Source organism: Leguminivora glycinivorella, chromosome 9 (genome assembly GCF_023078275.1).
Source record: "Leguminivora glycinivorella isolate SPB_JAAS2020 chromosome 9, LegGlyc_1.1, whole genome shotgun sequence".
Taxonomy (NCBI): Eukaryota; Metazoa; Arthropoda; class Insecta; order Lepidoptera; family Tortricidae; genus Leguminivora; species Leguminivora glycinivorella.
Window position 1 is genome coordinate 1,098,827 of NC_062979.1, and position 26,021 is coordinate 1,124,847.

General features: G+C 41.6%; 1 protein-coding gene across 1 annotated transcript in view; it reads right to left on the reverse strand.

The window, feature by feature from the left end:
• Window positions 1-25,318, reverse strand: part of LOC125229428 (vacuolar protein sorting-associated protein 13A-like) — a 93,397-nt gene extending 68,079 nt beyond the window's left edge. The window contains exons 1-10 of the mRNA XM_048134256.1: window positions 25,205-25,318; window positions 16,575-16,732; window positions 15,308-15,708; window positions 14,553-14,764; window positions 14,172-14,346; window positions 12,456-12,729; window positions 7,801-7,950; window positions 1,121-1,181; window positions 911-1,041; window positions 485-682 (exon numbers count right to left, since the gene is read on the reverse strand). Coding sequence (XP_047990213.1) covers window positions 485-682; window positions 911-1,041; window positions 1,121-1,181; window positions 7,801-7,950; window positions 12,456-12,729; window positions 14,172-14,346; window positions 14,553-14,764; window positions 15,308-15,708; window positions 16,575-16,715 — 1,743 coding nt within the window. The 5' untranslated portion in view covers window positions 16,716-16,732; window positions 25,205-25,318. The remainder of the gene's footprint in view (window positions 1-484; window positions 683-910; window positions 1,042-1,120; window positions 1,182-7,800; window positions 7,951-12,455; window positions 12,730-14,171; window positions 14,347-14,552; window positions 14,765-15,307; window positions 15,709-16,574; window positions 16,733-25,204) is intronic.
• Window positions 25,319-26,021: the final 703 nt, after the last annotated feature.

Below are 26,021 nucleotides of genomic sequence, written 5' to 3' on the forward strand. Positions count from 1 at the left end.
TTGCAAATTTTGAGATTTCGTACTTTAGAAAAAAAACATACTCCAGAAAAAAACTGTTTTTTTTTCACGGTTTTTTTTCATGTTTTTTTTCAAGCCAGAAAAAAAACCGTTTTTTTGCAACCCTAGTCCTTCGACCCAAACATCAATACGGTCAGTCTAACGAACTAACGCACACCAAGCGCATCTTCCATAATCCATTTGAAAACACCTACAACTGTATACTGTATAGCTTAACGGCATGTACTTGTTTTTTAGGACAGAACAATCGTATACTGCATCCGAAGTAGTTATCATTTACTTTCCACATTACATGGCGAACCTGGCAAGGTCGCCATGTAAACAATAGATTCGGAGTATATATCTGTAATGTCTTGCTATGTCTATACACGTGTGGGTAAGGTGTGCTACATACACTACCATACATAAGTTCACTTTGTCTAACGATATGTCCCGCTCAGTTCCGTTTAAGATTGGAACCGCTTACCTCTACATAAGTCACTTCAACCGGCTCCAACAAGCAACACAGCCCGTAATCCGCTTCGCTACTAGCCGGATTCTTCTCAATATCCAAAGCTAGTAGATTTGTACTGGTGGGGGACCCTTTCTCTGCTGTGAGGAGAGGTACTAATTCACCGTCGGAGGAGAGACCTTCCATGACTATGCTTTCTGCTCGGGCGGAAAGCTGAAAGAAATATAAACTTTAAGAAACATGAGAAAAATGTACCTAAATGAAACATACTCAACGTATTTTTTAATCACAACACCGTCTTCTTTTCAGTCAGGAAATAAGTATAACCCTTTAATGATAATTTCTATTATAACGCAGGAATCCTGACTTTGACACTGACGTGAATTTCAATGTTAGAAATATTTTAATATGGAAAATAGATTTAAATAATGGATCCCTTACCTTATAAGCTTTAGCTGAAGGTCTTGTCTCCAATGACGCGAGGAATTGCGTCAATGTTACCCCCAACACTTCCTTATTTCTGTTCATAAGAGTCAAGGAACAATTCGCTAGTGTTAAATTTAGTTTGTGCTCTGAAAAAAGTAAAATAGGTTATGTTTTTGATATCCAAAGTAGTACTCTGTCCATATTTTTAACTATGTCGACACACACCGATATATTGTTTTGACTTGTCCTTTGGTGCCCCTTCAACATAGCCTATTAACTCGCAAACCTGAAAAGAAAGCAGATTTTTCAAATGTTTCAACGAGCCCTTTCAAATTCAGTAAAAAAAAAAATAGTGCGCGGAAGCCCTCCGCACGAAAGAATTGTGTGTTATTTTTCAAAATTTGAGTTGGTAACACTGAGCGTTAAAAGTTTAACGCTGTCAGTTGGAAGTCACATTAGTTTCACTTCAAAATTATTATTATTTGTGCCGTTTGTATATCCGAGGTCTTTATAGAGAGTACGTCGTAGACGTCGCATCGGACCGATAGATGGCGCCATCGTTCGTTGTAAGTCGCTCCGGCGTCACACCGCCGCGATGTTGGTAGTCTCGTTTTCCCCACCTGCAACATAGGCTCCTCGCGCCCCGACCCGCCACCAGCCACCCTCATTGTTTCGTCGAACGCCGAAGTGACCGGTTGTCGCGTATTCCGTTCGAACATTTTTACAGCATGGTGTCTCGAAATTAATCTTTTAGTTACTATTTCCTTGTTACTTCTGGTCAAACCAGAGTTATTCGTGTTTTTATTTAAAAAGTGGCTTACAACATTTCGGAATTATGAAATTTTTCAATTTCAATTTCATCCGTCAATTCTTTCTTCCCTTTTAATTTACGCTCGTTCGTCTTGAATAATGAGATAAATTATGCCTCGCTAGCGATCATTATTCGTCTTTCGGGGTTCTCACGATAGAAATGAACGAGCGGTGCTTTATGATTCTACCCACTTTTTTGTAAGAAAGTTCCATGCTGCAAAAATTGTTACCGTTAATCAGTTTTCTTTTTTAAACTATTCGCATTTCCGAGACTAAAGTAGGAAGTGTTATCCGCGCATTAAAAGTTTCGCGCGAGAATATAAGCGGTAACGTAGGTAAGTTGCTCCGCCGGGGACCACGTGCTCCGGGGACCACGTGCTTCGCGACCGCGGGCTGCGCGACCTGCGGGCTGCGGCGGCGGCGGCGGCGGAGGGCGCGGGGAAGGAATACCGCGCTCTAAGGAGGTTTGAATTTCTCCGACGAATGGGTGAGCAGCTTCATATTATTTTAGAAAGAACATGTTCGGTTTCCGATTCGGTGCGGAGGACGGCGGACACGTGTCGGCGCCGAAACTTACTGTAGCGCTGCGATAGCGCCACTGACCGCGGCAGTGTTGTCCGCCACGTCGGCGCCGCCGAAGTTGCGTAGAAGTTGCTTCCTCGTTAACGACCTCTGCGGTGCCGCCGAACAACGTTGTGGCCGCCGCATAGGCGTCGCGTGCGACGCTGTAAGTATGTCTGCTGCTGCCCCGACGCGAGCGCCGCGCCGTTAGTGATCAGTCGTCAATACGCAGGCTACCAGCGCGGCCACCTACGCCGCGAGCCTGCTGAAGCTGTCCACCAATATCGCTGGCCGCCACGCTTATGCTGGCGCCTCGATGGTGATGCAGAGCGTTCGTCTGCCGTGACAACGCCGCGATCCTGATGAAGCTGTCCACCAGTATCGCTGGCCGCCACGCATATGCTGGCGCCTCGATGGTGATGCAGAGCGTGCGTCTGCCGTGACAACGCCGCGAGCCTGCTGAAGCTGTCCACCAGTATCGCTGGCCGCCACGCTTATGCTGGCGCCTCCATGGTGATGCAGAGCGTGCGTCTACCTTGACAACGCCGCGAGCCTGCTGAAGCTGTCCACCAATATCGCTGGCCGCCACGCTTATGCTGGCGCCTCGATGGTAATGCAGAGCGTGCGTCTGCCCTGACAACGCCGCGATCCTGTTGTAGCTGTCCACCAGTATCGCTGGCCGCCACGCTTATGCTGGCGCCTCGATGGTGATGCAGCGAGCTCATCTGCCGTGACAACGCCGCGATCCTGCTGAAGCTGTCCACCAGTATCGCTGGCCGCCACGCTTATGCTGGCGCCTCGATGGTGATGCAGCGCGCTCATCTGCCGTGACGTTCATCTGCCGTGACAACGCCGCGACCCTGCCGAAGCTGTCCACCAGTATTGCTGGCCGCCACGCTTATGCTGGCGCCTCAGTGGTGATGCGGAGCGTAATACTGTTAACCGCTGCACAGGCGTCGCAATCCTTCTGCTGCGTCTGCCGTGACAACGCCGCAAGCTACTTGAAGTTTTCCACCGGTGTCGTCGGCCGCCACGCTGATGCTGGCGCCTTGATGTCGCCTCGATCGCACGAGGTAAGATTGCAGACGCGGCGACCTTCATCGCGCCACCGAGCGCAATCCGCAGTATTGCGGTAGCGAAGGCGTCGCTAATTTTCCTGCCGCGTTTGCCGTGACGACGCCGCGAACTCTGTCGATGCTGTTCACCGATGTAGCTGACTGCCACGCTGGCGCCGGTGCCTCCCGCGCTGACCAGCACCGAGCTGGCCACCGAGCACGATACTGCGTGACGCGACAGGGGCATCGAGGACGCCTTTCGAGCTGACGACGGCCGTCTCAATCTCACCGCCGAACGTAACACCGTCTGCTGCAGTGACAAGCTGGTAAGATTGCTGATGTGCTCCCTTGGTGTCGCTGGCCGCCACGCCGACGTCGGCGGCTGCCGTCGCGCCTAAGATGTCACGCTCACCGCGAACACTGTCTTCCGCTACAATGGTGCCACGACCACGACTATCCAGGCTCCGTCTGCTACGGTATCGTTGCAGACTCTGTTGCTGACCAGGCTGATACTACCCTCCAATGTGACGCCGGGCGCCGCTATCAGCTGACATCCCGTACACTATGGTATCCACTCTTCTCTTTCCAGTTCCCGTGAAGTACTTTGACAGTATTTACACTCTATTTTGACCAAGGACTCCTCCGTCGCCGAAGTGAGAACAGATACATTCTAAAGATGCTACGTCCTAACGTGGCTTGGCCACCCATAGTTGAACGAGGTAAGACGTCAATAACCGGACGAGGAGCCGCACTGCTGCGAGGGTGTCCTGACGATGTTCGCGAGCTATCTAATCGGAGAGGCGCCTCGCGAGACGACCCTGTGATTCCTGTACATCGCTCATTGTGTAGGTCAAAGACATCGTAAAGGTTTGCGGAATAAAAACACAGAATGTCCAGATCTGAATTCGAGCCAGCGTCCTGCATCCTGAGCGTGCGTCTGTTTACCGGGCGGACACCAAAACCGATCGGTAATCTGGCCGCGGGGGTTCCAAGTACACGAGGATTTCCCGGAGGCTTGTGGCGCCCCCTGTTCATTCGAGAGATGAACTTGTTCGCCGAGCCTCTAATAAACAAATTGGGAAAAATAAACCCGCTTCGCCTTAGTGAACTTGAGATTCCAGCTCAAAGCGAAAGGGGCCAGGAACTCAGGAGGACTTCAGTAGTTATCATCTGGCTCGACTATACTGAATTAATAGTGCTTGATTCGATCGTAGAACCTGATTTCATCAATTTCACAACTTCCGTAGTACAGAGGAAGGTTGCACCGCTGCAGTTTCCAGCATTACCTCGTACAGCTGCCGATAGCTGTAGGCCAATCGCTCCTGTTTTGCTTGCATATGCAGCCCGATAAGACCTTCAATAATCGTAACATTGTACGAAGTAAAGCTCTTCCGATGGAAAATAATCTTCAACAGGCGGTGGCGCTGGCGACTGAAGTGACATGCAGCCGGATTAAGGTTCGCATAGCACTATATGCTATGATGGCAGGACTACATCTCTTCTGTTACGAGTAACTACGACAGTAACTGCTGACTCCAACAGACTGTCGTACGAGGTCAGTATGCACCCCCTGGGAGCCAAGTGACCTTCGGTGACCTCGCCTTCTTCTGCTTCGCCCGTCATCGTACCTCTTCGTCTGCGAGAGCCCTGCATTACGCCGTACAACGGTACGTATTAAGCCTCCGCCACACATAAAGCGCATTCCGCTTCGCTAACCCTACGCTATCAGCGCGCTGAATGCGCGCGCATTCCGCTCGCGTTCCGCGCGCGTTGCGCTCGCAATCCGCGCTCGTTAGTTCCCGCTAGCGCCCACTGGGCGCAACGCCAGCGTTTGTGCGGTGCACCGCCATTATTGCGCTCCGCCTACGCTCTCAAAGCGCGCATGTGTGGCGGTGTTTTAATTCACCCCTTGACCTGCTACCACGACGTGTTCAGCAACCACCAGCGATGCGACACGGACGTCACCTCTCAGTCTACGCTGTCGACCTTCATTGCACGAAGTAGAAATCCGTCGCATCGGGTTTTGGATTAGGTAATGGATTACCCTTAGAGTCAATGACTGACTTGAAGAAATCGACTGATACCTCCGTCCAGTGTAGTAGCAATCGACAGCGCTCGTACTTTTCATCTTCTAGGCTAGTTTTACCGAGCGATCAGTATCCTCAAATGCCCTCACTAAAAAGAGTTCAGAGTTCAGGAGTCTCGCTTGCAACCGCGCTGGCTTGACGCGAAATAGTCTGATCGAAAATACCAGTATTGTAACAAATAGCCCTTGGGCGCGTGAGTGATGACCTTTTTCCGTGTTTGATATGGACGTGACGTTGGACTTTAAATAGTCATATCAAAGCTAATATTGATTTTGATAATTTTTACGAAGGGTTGACAAAAGCAGTATAAATTACGTTACCCTGCTACAGTACAGATAGTTACACTATTTTTACAGTTAATTTCCACACTTTGTGTCTGAAATTGGGTTTATAACCTGATAAAATAACGTGTCTGTTAATAATAATAGTGTATCTAAAGTTTTTGTATCTTGTTCAAGTCAGCCTCGCCTACATCTTTTTTGGTTTTGATCTGCGATGTATAATAATGTCATTTCTCTAACTATTCGCTGACTAAAGCTAAACGTCATCACGAAAATCTCTTTAGGCGTTTCTGGCACCGAGATATTCGCGGATCGAAGGCGATTTCGACTGATACATCTGTCAAATCGGTTCAACAACTGATTCACTTATTCTTCTATGCTATGCCAATAGGGCTACCAAAGGCTTGAGCGCCAGCTGACTCGCCACCAGGAGATAATAAACAGGTCTCTATAAAGACCTCGGATATACAAACGGCACAAATAATATAAAAATTTTACCTTCCAATAAAATTATTATTATTTTGCCTGGTATATCCGAGGTCTGAGTGATGCCTTCCTGGTAGGCTTAATATACCGTCGGCTCTTCTCCTCAACAATGAGGGTGGCTGGTGGCGGGTCGGGGCGCGAGGAGCCTTATGTTGCAGGTGGGGAAAACGAGACTACCAACATCGCGGCGGTGTGACGCCGGAGCGACTTACAACGAACGATGGCGCCATCTATCGGTCCGATACGACGTCTACGACGTACTCTCTATAAAGACCTCGGATATACCAGGCAAAATAATAATAATTTTATTGGAAGGTAAAATTTTTATATTATTTGTACCCTTTAAGTTTAACCATACTCTGTGTTAAGGAAACTCAAAAGTATAGTCAACCAATTGGAACCCTAGGCCACTCTACAAAGACATGTCAAAATGACAAGCAGTAAGAGATTTCTTACAATCTGATTTATAACGTCACTATGACATAGTTCTACAGTAGCCTAGGGTCCCAATTGGTTGACTGTTTATGGAACCATATGGGACGTTCCACGGAAAAATTGCGGTCAGCGCATACATCGCATAGCTAAGTATTGGTGCGTCTTTAATAGTAGATTTGCCATCGTATTGTTACGGAAACGTACGAACGTGTCACGCTATTTCAGTCAGTCTCAGTACAAACATTGACTTAATTAGCATGACAAATACGAACGTTTCCGGTAAAATACGAAGGAAACACTTTTCGCACTACATCTGTAAGTGCGTTTTCACATTATCTGATGCGATATCGGATGTAGGGCAGATATAGGGTTGTAAATAGAAAAAAAACCAAATGTTTTTTTTCAGAATTATGAAAAAAAACATGAAAAAAACCGAGCACCATGGTTTTTTTTCTAAATATGGTTTTTTTTCAGATGAACAAATAATACGACAATAACGGTTTTTCGTGAGTTGTAACATGTTTCAATAACAATAACGTACATTTTAATTCAGTATACAAACGTTTATTGGGGAATTCCCGATGCGGCGTGTAGCGTGGAGAGACGGTGGTGTTGCCAACAGTAAATAGTGATAACTACAAACTACAGATTTCGTAAATGTTACTTTTATAAGACCAGAAATTAAAGTTATTTGATTAAATTCGTTTAATAGTTATCATTAAATCTAAAAAACCGTATAAAAGTATTAACTACTCTGCAAATTTTGAGATTTCGTACTTTAGAAAAAAAACATACTCCAGAAAAAAAACTGTTTTTTTTCACGGTTTTTTTTCATGTTTTTTTTCAAGCCAGAAAAAAAACCGTTTTTTTACAACCCTAGGCAGATATCTCATTCATTTAAGCCGCCATCTTTGATTTACATACATACATACATACAATCACGCCTGTATCCCATAAAAGGGTAGGCAGAACACATGAAACTACTAAAGCTTCAGTGCCACTCTTGGCAAATAAGGGGTTGAAAGAAAACGAAACTGTGACATTGCAGTGACAGGTTGCCAGCCTCTCGCCTACGCCACAATTTAAGCCTTATCTTTTTTTATCTTTGATTTTTCCTTTGTAATCCTTCCGACATCGGATCGGATAATGTGAAAATGGAATAAGGATGTCACATATTAATGAAATCGTACCTTTTTCCTCTCAGGGCTAGAGAGATGACTCCACAGCGTCTTCCTCTCAGTCTTGACACATAGTTCAACCCGCGGCTCCTCCTCTTCGCTCCGCCACCAGTCGAACTCTGACTCCACCACTTCAATACGGTCAGGTTCTTGAGAAAGCAACTGCAAGGAGATTGATTGTGTAAAATTGAAAGGGACAAAATTAAGTTATATTGCATTTGGGCGTTTTCCAAAATAAATCTCGAAAATCGAATTTCACCAGATCTGGACGTGTGTGGGCTCATTCTTCTCAGAACACAGAACACCCCCATAGAAGCCTAATAGAAGCAATATTGTTCGAGACGCAAATCACCAAACCTTGCGGGGCGAGGCGGGAGCGCACGGTGCTGCCATTGGTCGTTTCAAATAATGGCGCACCTTCACGCGTAGCCTTAGGGATGGGACATGTTTATTATAGACAATGGTACCGGTACCGGTACCGTGGCGAATTTGTTTTGCAACAAATAAAATACTATGTATATGCAGTTTTTCAAACTTATTTATAGTTATTTCGTGATTAAATATTCTTTCTACAAGTAATGGTAAGCAATGCGCATATTAGGCGTTTTTACAAGCTATTATTTAACGTACAATGTAAGTTTGTTCGGGTGAAATCTTGCGACTCAATTTTAAAGCAGATATCTTTAACCGATTGAGCGGAAATTTTGCACACATATGTAAGGCACGTGACAATGCAATATTATGGTATTATGGAGCTAACCTGATGATGGACCAGAAACGTGGTCATAGGAACTTTGTAATGAAATGCCGTATCCCCATCGAGTAAAGGGTTTTAAGAAACCACAGACCAACCCAACAAGACGGCCCTTACAGGGCGACTCGCGGTCACCAAGCATACGAAAAATCAGGTGTATAAAAGTTTGAACGCGCGCGACACCGATCAGTAGCGCCCAAGTATACAACCCGCTAACAGTGTTCGTGTCCGCTCGGGAAAAAATCTTAAATAATTAAATTTGGTTGCAAACAATGGTCTCTTGCAGCATAAAGTGGTGTGGCAAGTCTTCTAACACTTCCACATATAAAAAAAGATGGAATAACATTCCACAGTTAAGTCAAATTAATTATTTTGTTGAATATTGTTTATTATCCGCGGAGTTCATTTATACTGGTCAATATGGTTGTACTGAGCGGCGCCGAGGCGCGTCCATCTTTTTGCCTAGTTAACAATGCGATATGCTATCCCTTTCACGTAAACGACTAGGGATGGGGCCATGTTAGTTTATGTCTGTTGCGGGAACTTCGTACTACCGTTCGTACCATGTGCTACCATTTTATGAAATATAAAAGAAAGCAGATTTATAATTGTGAATAATTATCTAGAATCTGTAGAGTCTGTAGTATTATTTAGTTACCAACTAAATATTCTAAACTTATCAATCATTTAACTTAGTAAACGTAAGTATAGAATATAATTTATTTAGAATAGAATATAATTTATTTCAGTATAAAAACACAGTTATACAATGCATACACAATGAGATGAAAAAAAAGAAGACTTATAACTAACATGTACACTGTAGGTAATTACACTGAAAAAGGTGAACACTCAGCATAATGCCCGGTCCTACTGGAGTAGTACCCGACGCTGGTCTTCCGTGAACACCTGTAGGGAGCGTAGTTGCACGTAGCTATTTATAATTACTACATATAGGGTTATATACCTATATTTTATACATATATGTACTTCAACAAAATTTTTGACGCTAACAATTAATTATGACGATTAGTCTATTAAGAGAAAGGACAAGTTAAGTGGCTATTCTTGTTTTATATTTATTTTAAGAATTTTGTACTACAGTCAAGTTAAATAACAATTTGGAAACTATGCAGATGAAAGCTATAAAAATTACAAAAAGTAGGAGGTAGGGCATAGCGAATGATATTCCGCTTTGTGTGGTAGGGCACAGCACAGCGGATATCGTCTCGCTCGAATCTAGAGCAGAGCCCAACTGGGGTAGTACCTCCGCCTTACAGAAGACCGCAGCCAAATAGCACTAGACCCTACTCATAGTGTTGTGTTCCTGCCGGTGAGTAAGGCTGCCAGAGCTCAACGAGGGTGCGGTGTGCTGATGACGGGAGGACTTACGGAACTAACTTGTTCCGTATATTGTCCTTTAGAGTCGTCGGCAACCCGAACCCTCCTTGGAACTTGTACACTCCTTTTTGCTGTGTACTTAACACAGCAAAAGGGAATGTACAAGTTTCTAATGGGGTGGCAACGCGCATGTGACACTGTTTGCGTTGTATGCGTTCATAGGTTACGGTGACCGCTTTCCATCAGGCGGACCGTATGCTTGTTTGCCACCGACGTAGTATAAAAAAAAAGTAAAAATGCACAGTTTAGTTTTTTTATGAAGATGACGTGGTAGGCAGAGCACATGAAACTACTCAGGTTTCAGTGCCACTCTTGGCAAATAAGGGGTTGAAAGAAAACGAAACTGTGACATTGCAGTAACAGGTTGCCAGCCTCTCGCCTACGCCACAATTTAACCCATATCCCACAGTCGCCTTCTACGACACCCACGGAAAGAAAGGGGGTGGTGAAATTCTTAACCCGTCACCACACGGGCACCGGGAAGATGATGCAGACTAAAATCGCACTTCTTCCAAGTTCATCATCAGCTCCATCTCATGACCGGAGGCCTAACTGCTCACCTAGAGGATTCTAAAAAACCCACACAACATATGCCGTTCACAAACCAACTATGAGTTCCGTCGCACTTCTTCCAAGTTCATCATCAGCTCCATCTCATGACCGGAGACCTAATTGCTCACCTATAGAGGATTCTAAAAAACCCACACAACATACGCCGTTCACAAACCAACTCTGAGTTCCGTCGCACTTCTTCCAAGTTCATCATCAGCTCCATCTCATCACCGGAGACCTAACTGCTCACCTAGAGGATTCTAAAAAACCCACACAACATATGCCGTTCACAAACCAACATTACACTGAGTTCCCTCGCACTTCTTCCAAGTTCATCATCAGGTCAAAGGTGAAACGTTGGTGGCAATCGTAGCCCATGGACGTTTGTTAAGGAGAATGTCACATTCACATTCATGGTCTTTTCCTACTTTGAATAACTGCTAATATTTCGTTTTAAGTAATTATTGTGATAGTACCTCAAAAATAATCCTTCTACTGACTAATAACTAAACTATATGCATTTCTACTTACTGAATACCAACTATTCTAAACTAATCAACCAAGTAAATAAAACTACAGATTCTAGATAATTATTCTCAATTACAAATCACCTCTCTTTTATATTTCATTAAATGGTACCATATGGTACGAACGGTAGCACGAAGTTCCCGCAACAGACATAAACAAACATGGCCCCCATCCCTAGTCGTTTACGTAAAAGGGATAGCATATCGCGTTCCCAACTTGACGAATAGGGATGGGCATACTTCGGCGCCGCCCTGTACAACCATATTACCCAGTATAAAATGAACTCCGCGGATAATAAACAATATTCAACAAAATAATGAATTTGACTTACCTGTGGAATGTTATTCCATCTTTTTTATATGTTGAATTGTTAGTTGATTTGCCACACCACTTTATGCTACAGGACACCATTTTAGAAACCAAATTTGATTCTTTTTGATTTTTTTTCCAACGGACATAGGAACTGTTAGCGGGTCGTAAGCTTGGGCGCTACTGACCAGTGTCGCGCGCGTTCATACTTATATAAACCTTATTTTTCGTATGCGTGGTGACCGCGAGTCGCCCTGTAAGGGCCGTCTTGTTGTTTTGGTCTGTGTCTCAGAATCACGAGCTGATTCGATCCCTACGATAAAAAAATGTGTTCAAAATTTTCCATACAAAATTCGCGTTTCCAATACGTCACGCACGTAGTAATTTCATTTAAAATCGTGACGTAAAAGGAAAAAAAAATAGGACACACCTTCCCGCTCCTCGCTGAAAGTGCCCCCCCCCCCCCTCGGTTACCTCACAATTACCGCCCGTCAAAAGTGTGCTAGGAACGCGCCTCTTTCATATATATATTTGATCGCCAGTGTCCGAGATGACGAACTACAAGGCGCGAGCGCGTTACAGTTCGTCGCCGTGGTAGTGCCTTATATTAGGATATAGAACGTTGAAAGAACTGTAGCCAAACCAAACTCTTTATATACGGACCTAATACTTTGCGTGTTCTCTAGTAATCACCACCGATATAATCGGCAGGCCTATCCACTACCGCAGATCTAATCAATTACCTAACCACAAAATTAAAATTTTGAAAAAACCTCCGACCGCGACATAGTAGACCGATTTTCATGAAACATGGCTAAGAACACTCCCGACTAACTCAGCTTGCAGACAAAAAAAACTAATTCTAAATCGGTTCAATCCGTTCGGGAGCTACGATGCCACAGACAGACACACACACAGACAGACAGACAAACAGACAGACAGACAGACAGACAGACACACAGACAGACACGTCAAACTTATAACACCCCTTCGTTTTTGCGTCAGGGGTTAAACACAAACACAACATTAACAAAACGTTGAAGAAACTTGAAATGCTTCAATGTTCCTTCTTGTGTCGATGGTTTCGTTTTGTTTCAGAAGGTAGCGACGCTTCAATACTGACCTCATATTTGGCATGTTCTCTAGCAATCACCACCGATATAATCGGCAGGCTGTCCTCACACTGCTGCAAATCTAACTTCAACTCTGTATCATGGGGACTCCTCAGCGTGCTCTTATAAGTCTTCTTATAGGTATTATAGTTGGCTCGGTGCTTCTGTACGGCTGCCCAGGTGTAGGGACGGACGCGCTGTTCTAGGACCACGTTGTAGGCGTAGCGCCACCATTTTTTGATGTCTTTGGTTAGGGGCACTCCTGGGTGGAGATGCCGGTATTTTCTGTAGAATAATAATTCATTTAAAGAAAAAGTAAGAATAATTTAGTAAGTAGTATTAAGTAACTAACTATGTTTGTAACTTGTACTAACACTTTAGCATCTAAGTGAAACAACAGTAATGTGATGAAAGGGAGCCTATTCCTGCCAACAAACTGTTCTACAGTTTGGCGGAAAGTAATAATAATAATAAAAAAAATAATAAAATACTTTATTGCACTACTACAACGACAACAGCTAAACAAACAAATAAAGAACTTAAATAGTAGGTAACAACAGGCGGTCTTATCGCTAAAGAGCGATCTCTACCAGACAACCTTCAGACAGCGAGATAGTGGATAGAAAAGAGTTAAGGGCAGTGCAAATATAATAAAAAAAAAAATGTAAATACCTAACTCAATATAAACTAAAAGCAAGAAAATAAAAAATAAATATAAGATTATCAATAAAATAAACTACATACAATCGTGAAGCGATAAAAATAAACTACTTAAACCTACACAAACTACATAGATACATATTGAACATCCAAGCAAGAGAGAGTAACGACCAGGTAGCGCAAACAAAAAATGGGAAGAAGACTAAGGAAGAGATAAAAAGTGTTCCTTTAAACGTTTTTTAAAAATCGTCAGTGACTGAGCACGTCTTATATCGATTGGCAAAGCATTCCACATTCTTACTGATTGAAAGGTGAAGGATTTGATGTAAAACTTAGTAGATGACCTAGGAGGAGCAAGAAGAAGATTTTGAGAACACCTAACAGAAGAGAGAAAACTGAACCGCTTTTTAAGGTAATCAGGAGTATTGGGGATGAATAAGGTGCTAAAGAGAAGAGAAAGAATATGAGAGTTACGTCGCAAACGGATCGGAAGCCACCTGAGCTGCGACCGGAAGCTGGAGACATGGTCATATTTCCGCAGTCCGAAAATGAAGCGAATGCACACGTTTTGAAGCCGATCGAGCTTGTTTAAGTGTTACTTATGTAAAAAAACTGTCTCACTTTTATTGAATAAATAATTTGAATTTTAAATTAAAAAAAAATAATGTTACGGCAAAAATATGCAACAACGTTCAAATACGGAGTAGAACGGCTACTTCTAAGAAAGACGCTTCAGTGCGTTTTCACATTATCCGATCCGATATCGGATATACTTAGGAAGGGTTTTAAAGGCAAAAATCAAAGATGGCGGCTTAAATGTAGGTATGGGACATCGGTGCTACATCCGATATCGGATCGGATAATATGAAAACGCACTTAAGTCGATTCCACAGATATTATGATATTTACTTAAATATCAAACACAACACCAAGACCAATTCCATTTCGTAATCAGTGGTTACAATCAAAACCAATTTTCAAGACTACTTCCGAATAAATAACCTATTAAAGGGCAACAACAATATGTGTTGAATGGATTTATAAGATGACTGTTGATTCACTCTTACCTGTTCAGCTGTATCCTGTGGAAAGAAGACAGCAGATTGTCAATAGACAAGAACTGTCGTCGTGACAACTGCAACGCACTGTCTTGCAGCATGGCATCCAACAACAGGCGAGGAACGCGAGCTTCACTCGAGCGGTTGATTAGGACTTTGACCTTGCAAGTTACCGGTTTGAGCACTGGAAATTGAAACAGCATAAAATACAAATAAGGTAGAAAAAACAGAAGGACTGTATCATAAGTACTTGGATGCCGAAACACATTATACGCAATAATGTGTCGTCTCACATTAATTTTGCAATATTGGATTGACACATTTTTGCTTAACACTAACCACTTAAAAATATATATTAGGCATTTATTTATTAGATTAGATATTACTTACAAAACTCAAAATCCTCATGGTGCATCGAGAACTTGTCCAGGCCAGTCATCATGTAATGCTTCCAGTTATAATACTGCATGGGAGTAATGTTGGCTATTTCCGCATCGTCCAGAGCAGTGGCTGTTGGGTTCCAGTAAAGTGAGAGGGATTCTATACGCATCATCTGGTACACTGTTGAAGCGTTCGCTGGAGTTACTGAGGGCTTCCATTTGCTGCAAAACAAAGGAGTAGCTTTATCAAAATGCAAGAGATTTAAGAGAAAAAAAAATCCTGATTTGGTTCCAGAAAATCATTGGGCAATGAGGAGGCACATTGACATTTTATCCCGCCAGGCGGCGCCTGTGCAAGTGTCTAGGTATGTCACTGTCATTAATATGTGAGAGAGAGAAAAGAATAACTTCATCTCGCTCTCACGTATGAAATTCTTTATCTGTGCAATGGACTAATGAGGTGGCGCCATTTGTCATAATCTTTGAGTGTGCCTCCTCATTGACCACGAAGATCAAGTGGCCTGTCAGCTTTGACTCGTTAGCCAGAGCTCCATTTGCCTTACAACATGACATCAGATATGTCAAGTTAGAAGGAAAATAACTCAGCCTCCTCAATCTCTCATATTGTTGATCTAGAATATCTAGATTCTAGGAGTAAAATTTAAGGTCCTAATAAGGCCTTCCCAAAATTATCATCAAGTTTTGGTCAGAATTTGCAGGACTTGAGCATATTATTGTATTTATAAAGGACGTCGGTAACCTTACCTGTTAGTGGTCTCAATAGACAAACTCTGCAGACACAATCCGCAAGCCAGCGGGCCATCCTTCGAGCTGATCGAGTCCTCATACCGCACATGAACATTCCTGACATAAATCTGCAAATTATTCACTATAGCCGTAAACAGAGTTTCAAAGAAATTCTGCGGGCCTTTCAGAATCTCACTCTCGGCTTCTAAATCTTGAAGAATCTTTCGTTTCGCTGCTCTGCTGAGTCGTTTTTCCCGTTCAGGGTCGAAGTAGCTGTTGGAGATGGCTGGGCCGACTAAAACTAGGACGTCTTCGATGTTGACAATGACGGGTTGAGTGTAGAGGCCGGACCAGGGGATTTGGAGGTTGATCCGGCCGATGGTACCGATTTTGACATCGATTGGGAGGTCGAGCTCGTACTGAAAAAAAAAACGTTGTTTAAAATTAGACTAAGTAATTAATAATTACTATGGTTCACACCATTGTTGGGTTAGTTCCTTTCATATTCATGAAGCGGATAAAGTATGAATCAGTTTTAACCCTTTAATTTACATTCATGTCATGGCGCAGTCGGTAGGATAAAAACCTAAGCTGCCAACAGACTAGTTTTATACAATGGATCAGATTGGCATGTTAAGTTGTGACAGATTTTATAAAAACCAGCAAATTATAAAATATTACAAGTTACGAACGATATGTTGACATTCATTGACAGCCGACGCTCAAGGTTTCCGCATGGCCACGTTCTGGATGCATTGATGCTGACTGGATGCTCTGCTTTATGATGATGAGAAGACAGGTGGAACGTGCAATAACTCACCAAAGCCTCAGGCTCGAGTTTCAGTTCAGTCAAGTTCACATTTCGAGAGAAGATGATGACGTTAAGGCATTCCGTGTCCAGGAGGACGTATTTGTCCAGCAGCCGCCGGTTGAAGATGCTATACCCTCCATCCTCCATCATGATGATCACACAAAGGCGAAACGTTCAGTAACTCACCAGAACCACAGGCTTTCAGCTCAACCAAATTCACATTGCCAGAGAAGATGCCGACGTTAAGATTCTCAGTTTCCTGATCCTAGATGTACTTACTCAGAAATGTTAAAAAGATGACATGTTGATGATGCTATAGACAAAGGTGAAAGGTTTAGCAACTCACCAAAGCCTAAAGATGCCGACGTTTAGGTTCTCCGTGTCCAGATCCTGGACATATTTGCCCAGCAGCCGGTTGAAGATGCTTTACCCTATGATGATGAGGAGACCAAGCCGAAGGATTTAAGGACTTACCAGAGCCTCAGGCTTGAGTTTCAGTTCAGTCAAGTTGACATTGCCAGAGAAAATGCCAACGTTAAGGTTCTCCGTGTCCAGGTCCTGGACGTATTTGCCCAACAGCCGGTTGAGGATCCCGGCCACCGCGCCCTCAAACATGGTGATGGATTATTTGACTGTAACAATAATCATGAAATAAAACTATGGAAACGGATTAAATCGCGTATAATGAATTTAAAATACATCCCGACGTTTCGAACTCTTACAGGACATACCAGGCAGGCGCTGGTGGCGAACGAGCTCAAGATACCGCGTGTCAAGCAGAAGGCCCGTTTGAAGATCCCTACAGTCGAGCGCCGGCCTGCTATTCTCCCTTTTGTCAGAGGGGTCACGGATAGGATCAGCCACATCTTGAAACGGGCTTCTATTTATTAAAACTTATTTCAAGCCTATGAAGAAGATGTCCCAATTCCTGAGGCCTGTGAAATGTCAAACTCCTCTACAAAATGCGGGAGTGTACAGGCTAGACTGTGAGTGCGGCCTGTCATATGTGGGACAGACGAAACGAAGCATTTCCACACGGGTGAAGGAACACATAGCGGATGTCAAGCACCGTCGGCAAAGGTCTGCAGTCTCTGAACATGTCATGGATAAAGTCAATCATGCTATAAAGTTTGACAAGCCTCTAGTTCTTGCTAAGGAGAAGCGATATATACCCAGAATGTTGCGAGAGGCCATTGAGATCAAAAAATATCCAAACTTTAATAGAGAGGATGGCTTTACTTTACCACCGGCTTGGGATCCAGTAGTACATCTGATAATGGAACAAGCACGACGAAGGCTGTGAGGCATTTGTGTTGTATGGTGTTGGACTTTTGCAGTTTGTTCTTTGTCAATTTTGTGTAGATTAATTGGTTAATTATTTTTAACATAGTAATGGTAATTTTTTTTAATATTGTATAACTAGCTTTATTAATAGTGTTGAACCTGCCTTAGAAATCTATATTATTTGTGGTCATGGTTCGTTAATATTTCTTGTATGTGGGGTAGCTTTTGCACATTTTAATTTTTCCTCAGTCACCCGTTGATCACGAACGCTGTAAAGAGTTCGAAACGTCGGGATGTATTTTAAATTCATTATACGCGATTTAATCCGTTTCCATAGTTTTGTTTCATGAGTAACTATCGCGGTAACCGAAGACAATATTATGTAACAATAATATTGTCAAGGTTTATTTATATAGGATTTACACTCTCCATACTAAGAATCGTACCACATTTTTTTAGCGCCACCTATTAAATACTATCATAATTACACTGATGATGCCTACACATTTTTTTTTTAATGTGTATTCGTGATATTATCATATTATAATTTTTAAGAAAAAAAACCGCCTTCCTTTGGGGTTCTGGTGATAAATACTTTCAAATGTTGGATTATGTTATCAATTCGTCTGTATATTTTTTTAATGTTTGTTATTCGATATCTCCGTCATTTCTGAACCAATTTTGAAATTTGGATGATTCTGAAGTACTTACAGATGAGAATGATTATCAGAACGGAACTCTAACCAGGGGCGGCTCACTCTTCATCAGCAGTTCCACTGCACCAAATGTCACTGTTCTGGACGTAAGTGCATGCTGTTCTTATAAAAATACCAAAGTCACTATAAGCGTGCCGTTCAGATTTGAGGAGTTCCGTTCTGACCATCATTAGCAGTTCCACTGCACCAAATGTCACTGTTCTGGACGTAAGTGCATGCTGTTCTTATAAAAATACCAAAGTCACTATAAGTGTGCCGTTCAGATTTGAGGAGTTCCATTCTGACCATCATCATGAGTTCCACTGCACCAAATGTCACTGTTCCGTACGTAAATGCATGCTGTTCCTTTAAAAACACAAAAATCACCATATGTATGCCTTTCAGATTTGAGGAGTTCCCTCGATTTCTCCAGGATCCCATCACCAGAACTGGGTTCTGAGAAAAATGGGACCAATCTGTATGCATATACATTCAATCAAAAAAATTTTTTTCAAAATCGGTCCAGTAACGACGGAGATATCGAGGAACAAACATTTAAAAAAAAAATACAGACGAATTGAGAACCCCTTCCCTTGAGATTTGGAAGGCGGTTAAAAATAAAGAAGCATGTCTTTTATGGTTATAAAAAATAAAAACACGCAAAAATATTTTTATTTAAAAACTTCCCGGCTGTGGACAGCGCCATCTAGTTTTAAGCCTAAAAGGCCCATACATTTCAAGGGTACGCTTTTTTATTGTATAGGCTTTGTCTGTCTCGTATTATATGGTCCTTGCTATTGTCATCGAAAGGGTGTAAAGCGTCATACTTATCGAAGCCAGTAAAAAGCAGTTTTGAACAAACATTATGTAACATAGGTAGATTGATTTCATAGCTTAATTTCTAACCATGAATCCATTATTTGCAAAATTTCAAATATTGTACCTACGTAATTTACCGAGCTTTTTAGTGATTAATGGTAATCTGATCATACTTGCAACTAATTTCACATTTTTTTTATACTACGTCGGTGGCAAACAAGCATACGGTCCAACATCCAGAATGTGAAAAAAGTAAATTTTTAGACCGATTTTATCTTAATTGTCGTCACAAAACTGACAGCGAGTTAATTTTTGTTAACAACTTACGCTAATTGGGGGGTCCCAAATTCTAAAAATGCCCCTATATCTCCATTGTATCATAGGTAACTAGGACATTTTACAGGCCATGTATACAAATAAAGATACACATTTATATGATGTAATAGAATATAGCTTCTATTGCTCTGTTGCCGTCAGGCCCCGTAGCCGAATGGCATTTCTCCGACGCCAAACGAAAGCGATACGCCGCTGGCTCTGTCGCGCCAATACGCAAGCGCGATAGAGATAGATATCTACTAGCGCTTCGTTTCGTGAGCGTTTCGTGAGCGATTGTGCCATTCGGCTAGCCACCCAGGTTATATTTAGGAATCTGGCCAAATTAAGTAAACATTTCAAACTCAGGCTCGGCCCCTAGGCGTTTCACACCGCGACTTGAGTGACCTTGGACGGCATAAAATAAATACTTTACCTGACTATCGATCAGAAACTGTCTGGCTCCTGAAGATCTGTTGCCATTCCTAGATATTAAAATCATGGCTATAAATAACCAAGGACGGGCTTATGATGTCGATTAGAATTTGATAGAATTTTTTTGGACGTTACGTTTCAAGTCGATCATGTGATGTGCCATTTTAAGGAAATTCATACTATATTAGTATGGTTACTTAATACCTATTAAGTAATATCTTTTTAATATTCTAAATAGGAAAGTGTGTGTTTCTGTTTGTTTGTCCGTCTTTCACGGCAAAACGGAGCAACGAACTGACGTGATATTTTAAGTGGAGATAGTTTAAGGGATGGAGAGTGACATAGGTTACTTTTTGTTTCTTTCTAACGTGAGCGAAGCCGCGGGCAAAAGCTAGTAATTTATAAAAACAAAGTTCCTATAAAAGAGGTTATAAAACAAACTATCCTCGTGGAATCAGAACAGCTGCAGTATTTAATATCCTTCTCTTCCGTTCGCCCTACTTATTGACAATATTGACGTATTTGCTCAGCCACGGATGTTTGCACTGGTCGTCAATCCTATTACCTACAGCTACCTTTAAACCTGGTGATCTGATCTAACCTATTATTGAGGTACAGTCAGCATCAGTTGTAAATAGAACATCGAATCATAAATAGGCTACCAATAAAACTTAAAAAAAACCGGCCAAGAGCGTGTCGGGCCACGCTCAGTGTAGGGTTCTTTATAAAGTTCTACTTTTGTGATTTTTTTCATATTTTTTAACCATATGGTTCAAAAGTTAGAGGGGGGGACGCACTTTTTTTTCCTTTAGGAGCGATTATTTACGAAAATATTAATATTATCGAAAAACGGTCTTAGTAAACCCTTATTCATTTTTTAATACCTATCCAACAATATATCACACGTTGGGGTTGGAATGAAAAAAAATATCATCCCCCACTTTACATGTAGGGGGGGTACCCTAATAAAACATTTTTTTCCATTTTTTATTTTTGCACTTTGTTGGCGTGACTGATATACATATTGGTACAAAATTTCAGCTGTCTAGTGCTAACGGTTACTGAGATTATCCGCGGACGGACGGACGGACGGATGGACGGACAGACAGTCATGGCGAAACTATAAGGGTTCCTAGTTGACTACGGAACCCTAAAAATGGAAGTATCCGAAGGTACACTCCACATTTTTAAAATACCTACGAGTAAGTTTAAATATTAAATTGTCTTTCGTTGAAAAATAAGGATTATGGCTGTGTCTCAAATCGGGGAGTGTTGGCCTAGTGGTAATATGTTCAACCGTAAACTCGGGTTCAAACCCTGACTCGTGATGTAACGAGGTTTTAATGATGATGATATTGATGATGTTGAAATCTCTATTTTCTTTTTCTATTTGACCCTTTCTACAATTTAAAGTATTTAAACTATACATTAGACGTATTTTCTTCAAGCCTACAAGAAACTCGAAACTTTTAAAACTTCTACCAGTGGAGTTCCTAAAATAGATTAAAAGTTTAAAACGTTAGGAACTTCCTAACTACCTCCTCTATAAAATAAATATTTATCTTTTCCCCTCACTAGCTCGGAAACACGTGTTTTGTCCTTTAATACCAGCGGGTAAAAACGCATTTTATCCACTAGTGAGTAAAGTAATTTGACCTTGAATAAAGTCAAATTAACTGCTTTAAAATTGATAAAAGCAGGTGAATCTAGTAATAAAGATGATTTACCACCTGTGGAACTACAGGAAGCTGTGATAAAGACATTTTTTGCGTTGTAGTTTCCTCGCTGTAGTGAGGGGAAAAGTGTTGTGTTACACTCGGGTGCAAATGTATTTTACTTCTCGCGAGTGTGTTAAAAAAGGCCCCTATTCATTCATGATTCTATTCTCGAACCACTCGCTTCGCAATTCCACACTCGGCGTTAAAATACAACTTGGCCCCCTTGTATAACAAATAACTAATATCGGCTCACTTGTTAAAACTTTATAATAGTAACGGTGCTTTTTCCTTTGGAATTTCAATTAATTTGTCAATTTTATACAGTCACGCACCTAGACGGGTGAGAATGTTGAGCCATTTAGGGTTTCAGCTAAATTGGACATTTCACTAAATAATAATTATAGGACAGCGTATTTAGATGGACTCTTTATAGGATCAACAAATAAATGCGTGTAAGGTGATGATGTTGATTGTTGGTACATACAGGGTGTCCCGTAAACCACCGCGAAAATGAAAAGGGGTGATATGATAGGACATCTTATTAGCTATCATATGAAGCGAATTTAACCTGAATGAAAATTTAGTTTTTCGAGATATTGCCACTTTTTTACTCTTTTTCTTTACGTTTTATAAACTAAACGGCCAATATCTCAAAAACCATGACATTAAGGTAAAATTCGCTTATTATGATAGCTAATGAGATGTCCTATCACTCCTTTTAATTTTGGCGTTGATTTACGGGACACCTACTTAAGATAAAATAAAATAAAATCCAGTGTAGGTACAACTGACCTATCTTTTTTTTCTTTCAATAATTTCAAAATGGCATAAGTGTAATTACTTACACGCTTAAGCGAATACTTCGTAAAGAGGGTAATCCCCGCTAATTCAATCTCAGTCTTTGAGTAATTATGTTAACTAGAGAGGGCACCTCAACTTGATTTTGTGTAACAACACTTAGAGCTGATCAGCACAAACGCGCTTAGTCTGTGCCGAACGGCTGTGGTAGATTGACGTATCGCAATGAAAAATATTTCGTCTAAATAATGCCGTCATGTGTAGTGAGGTACTGTACAAACTCAGGAAAATGTAACAAAAGCCAAGGAGTGACTTTTCATACGTAGGTTTACTGCATTTTTGTTTAAACACGCTTACTTTTTAAAAAATGTATCAATATAAACTCATGCCGAAGCGCCATGTTGCGGCGGCCATGTTTCGTTGAAACCAAAGAGTAAAAAATGCAACAAAAGCAGACGTGACAATATCGCAAGTTAGTTCAAGTTTCCTATCATACATTAAATTATATACATTTATCGACGCAAAAAAGGTTATTTAATTATTATTGTCAGAATTGCAGTTTTCCGACATGTCGGTCTATAACAGATTCTCAATACGCGTGTCGAATTTCATGTGAGTATGTAAATGTAAGTGCAGTATCTAACATGCCTGAATGAATTTGGGTAGGTAGACGGTCAAGCAAATTATGAGAGTATAAAAACGCGCGAAATTCAAATTTTCTATGGGACGATAAACCCGCGCCCATACATACATGGATGTAGATAAAGTTATGTGTGCGACTATACATAATTAGGCATTAAAACACTCATGTTATCTTATTAACACAACAAAAACAACACTCATGTTTTAATGCCTACCATTATGCAAATGTCACATAAATAACTAATATCCAGTTGCGGCTACGTGTACACATGTACGCTCAGTCCGTATGCAGCTTTAAAAAATGTGGGCATTTAAAAAAATTGGGACTCACAGAGTTGTTAAAAAAAAGTTAAATCGCTGTCAGTTTTGCAACGATAATTAAGCATGGAATTTCAATAAAAACATCGTGAATTATACTAAGCTATAATCTAAATTTAGAACGTGAAAAAAGTTTTTAAATACAGATTTCAAGCTTGATTATCATTACAAAACTAACAGCGATTTATGTTTTTTGTTAACAACTCACGCTAATTGAGAGTCATAAATTTAAAAAAGTGCCCATGTAAACCCATGTCGCTTCTATACTACGACTTCTAATCTATGCACTCTATGCAGGGCTCATCATCGCGACCGAAAGGTCGTAAGCGCCGAGTAAAATCGTAGCGCTTGCGACGTTACGGAAGCAGGCCATTGGTTCACACCCCGCCCCCTCGCCCCGCCTTCAGCTTACAGGCTGTGACACGTTCGTTGTTTGCTATAGCTCCTCTATACGAAGTAATAATTACTCAATGATCTCAGTAGGTAAATAATCACGCAAGCGTACTAAACCTATCGTAAACCTACTTTTACACTCACCTTTTATAGCTACTCCACTTTACTACGACCAGCAAACAAATCAACGTTTATTGGTACGATGTTAAAAAACTTATTTTTATGACTTTATAAGTTTTATGCAGTTGGCTTTTTTTAATTTTTAAGTGTTAAGACGAAAGGTGACACTAGCATCAAAACTGGTGCGTGTTGCCCGCACTAGTGCACAAAGTGGTTCCTTTTTTGTCAGGTCGAAATTTCTGTACTGAAAAACGTTATAAGATGAAGAGAAAAATGTAAGTTGTATCGATTTAAAACACTACCCTCGATCGTGTTTCAATTTATGGCCACTCGATTCAAACTTCCACTTTTCCGCACTTGTATCATAATGTACCTGCTAAGGTAAGTATTCCATAGAATCGTGGCACAAATTTTCCTTTCTGGATATTTGGAACTCCTCCCATCGCCCCCTTTTCGATCATACCTACACCATCTGTAGTACCCTATACTATAACTTCTTTCGGGTTAACTATTTAAGCAAACCGAGTAACTTACAGCACACAACAGTGTGTATATGTGTATATTTACAGGTATGTTTGGGTGGTAAATGTGAAAAGGACGTTGAAAGTCGTTTAAAAATTTAGCTAAGTCTTACAACGTTACATATGCGTCATAAAACGGATCGATCGACAATTCTTTACTTAAACTTGGCTACAGTTTTGTGGCAACGATGGAAAACATAACCAAACTTGCTTATAATTTCACGATTTTTAGTTATTACACATTTTAGCCAATCACCAAAAAGAGTGGGATGCCCTGGTGGGTCTGAAGCACTCAAAGCTCTTTATGCAGAAGGTAGATTCTGGATGGAGCAAAAAGCTAGGGAAGCTAGGCAAAGGACAACTCCAAATTATAACGGGGGTGTTCACAGGCCATTACGGGGTCAAAGGAATTCTGGCCAAGATGGGACACGCCGACAACACTGATTGTCGCATGTGTGGCGAAGAGGAAGAGACAGTCAGACATCTAATGTGTGAATGTCACGCCCTCGCCAGACAAAGAATGAAGAACTTTGGAGCAGGCTACCTGGCACCAAAGGACTTCAGAGAGCTACCCATGAGCCTCATCATCCGATACGTGGAGATGGTCGAGAAGCTCCTGAATAGCTGAAGGATCTTAGGATCGTAGGGGGTAATTGCACAAAAGATCCCGATGGGTCAAAGTGTATTCGTAAGGGCCCCCGCAGATTTAAGATAAGATAAGATAAGCTTTAGCCCGCGGCTTAGCTCGCGTTAGAAAGAGACAAAAAGTAGCCTATGTCACTCTCCATCCCTTCAACTATCTCCACTTAAAAAATCACGTCAATTCGTCGCTCCGTTTTGCCGTGAAAGACGGACAAACAAACAGACACACACTTTCCCATTTATAATAGTATTTATATGGATTATATCTCATTAAAATTATAGAGGGAAGTAATCGCGTTTAGACGACGGCGGTGTACGCTAAATCTTGATTAGTTGCCAAAGTGGACCCCAGACTCCCATGAGCCGTGGCGAATACCGGGATAACGCAAGAAGGATGATGAACTTACCTAAGTAATCAAGGAGGAAGGTTGTTTTTTTTCTATAAAATGTATATAAACAGAACCGCAATAACACTTATATATTTATCAAAGGCGTTTAACAAATAACTTTTAGCAGCAAAATTCTAAATTCAATACAAACACAATTTCACAACACTGTAGCTTGTAAACAATAGTACGATGCATGACTAACTAATATTCGTTATTACAGTGTTATCTTATCTCTGCGATAAACGACATATCGAATTTGTGTCGATGCTAGTAATCTGCCTGTAATATTTGTAGGTATACCTCCGTAATAGGTACGCAACGCATAAATAGAAGTCCGAAAAAGTACATAAACTAATGAATGTACCTAACTAAGTACGGTAAAAGTTGGGGAACACGAATAATAACAATATGCTTTCAGACAGCCAACGTCCTCATAGCGAAGAGTCTCTCATGAGAAACTCTCGCTGGGTGGCTGGATCAAGGATCCGATGCCGAAGGCGGTGATCATGGACACAGCGCAGATAGTCCGATAGTTCCTCTCTCTGCAACCCTCACCACTGGCAGCTGAGGCCCTGCCGTTAGGCTTTTTATAATATGTTTGTATATTGTTTTACTTTTATATTCATATTGTAAATAAACCTAAGATTAAAGATTAATAAAGGATAATAATATGCTACTTAAGCTTACTGCAACGCTTAGTTTTACGTTAGACTGTCCCATGTGGGGGGTTACCATGAAGTATTAAAGACGTTCAGTTAAGGTCGAGAGAAAGGGACACCGCTACAGCAGTTACATAGCTGCGTCCCTCTCTATCAACCTAAACTGAACGGGCTTA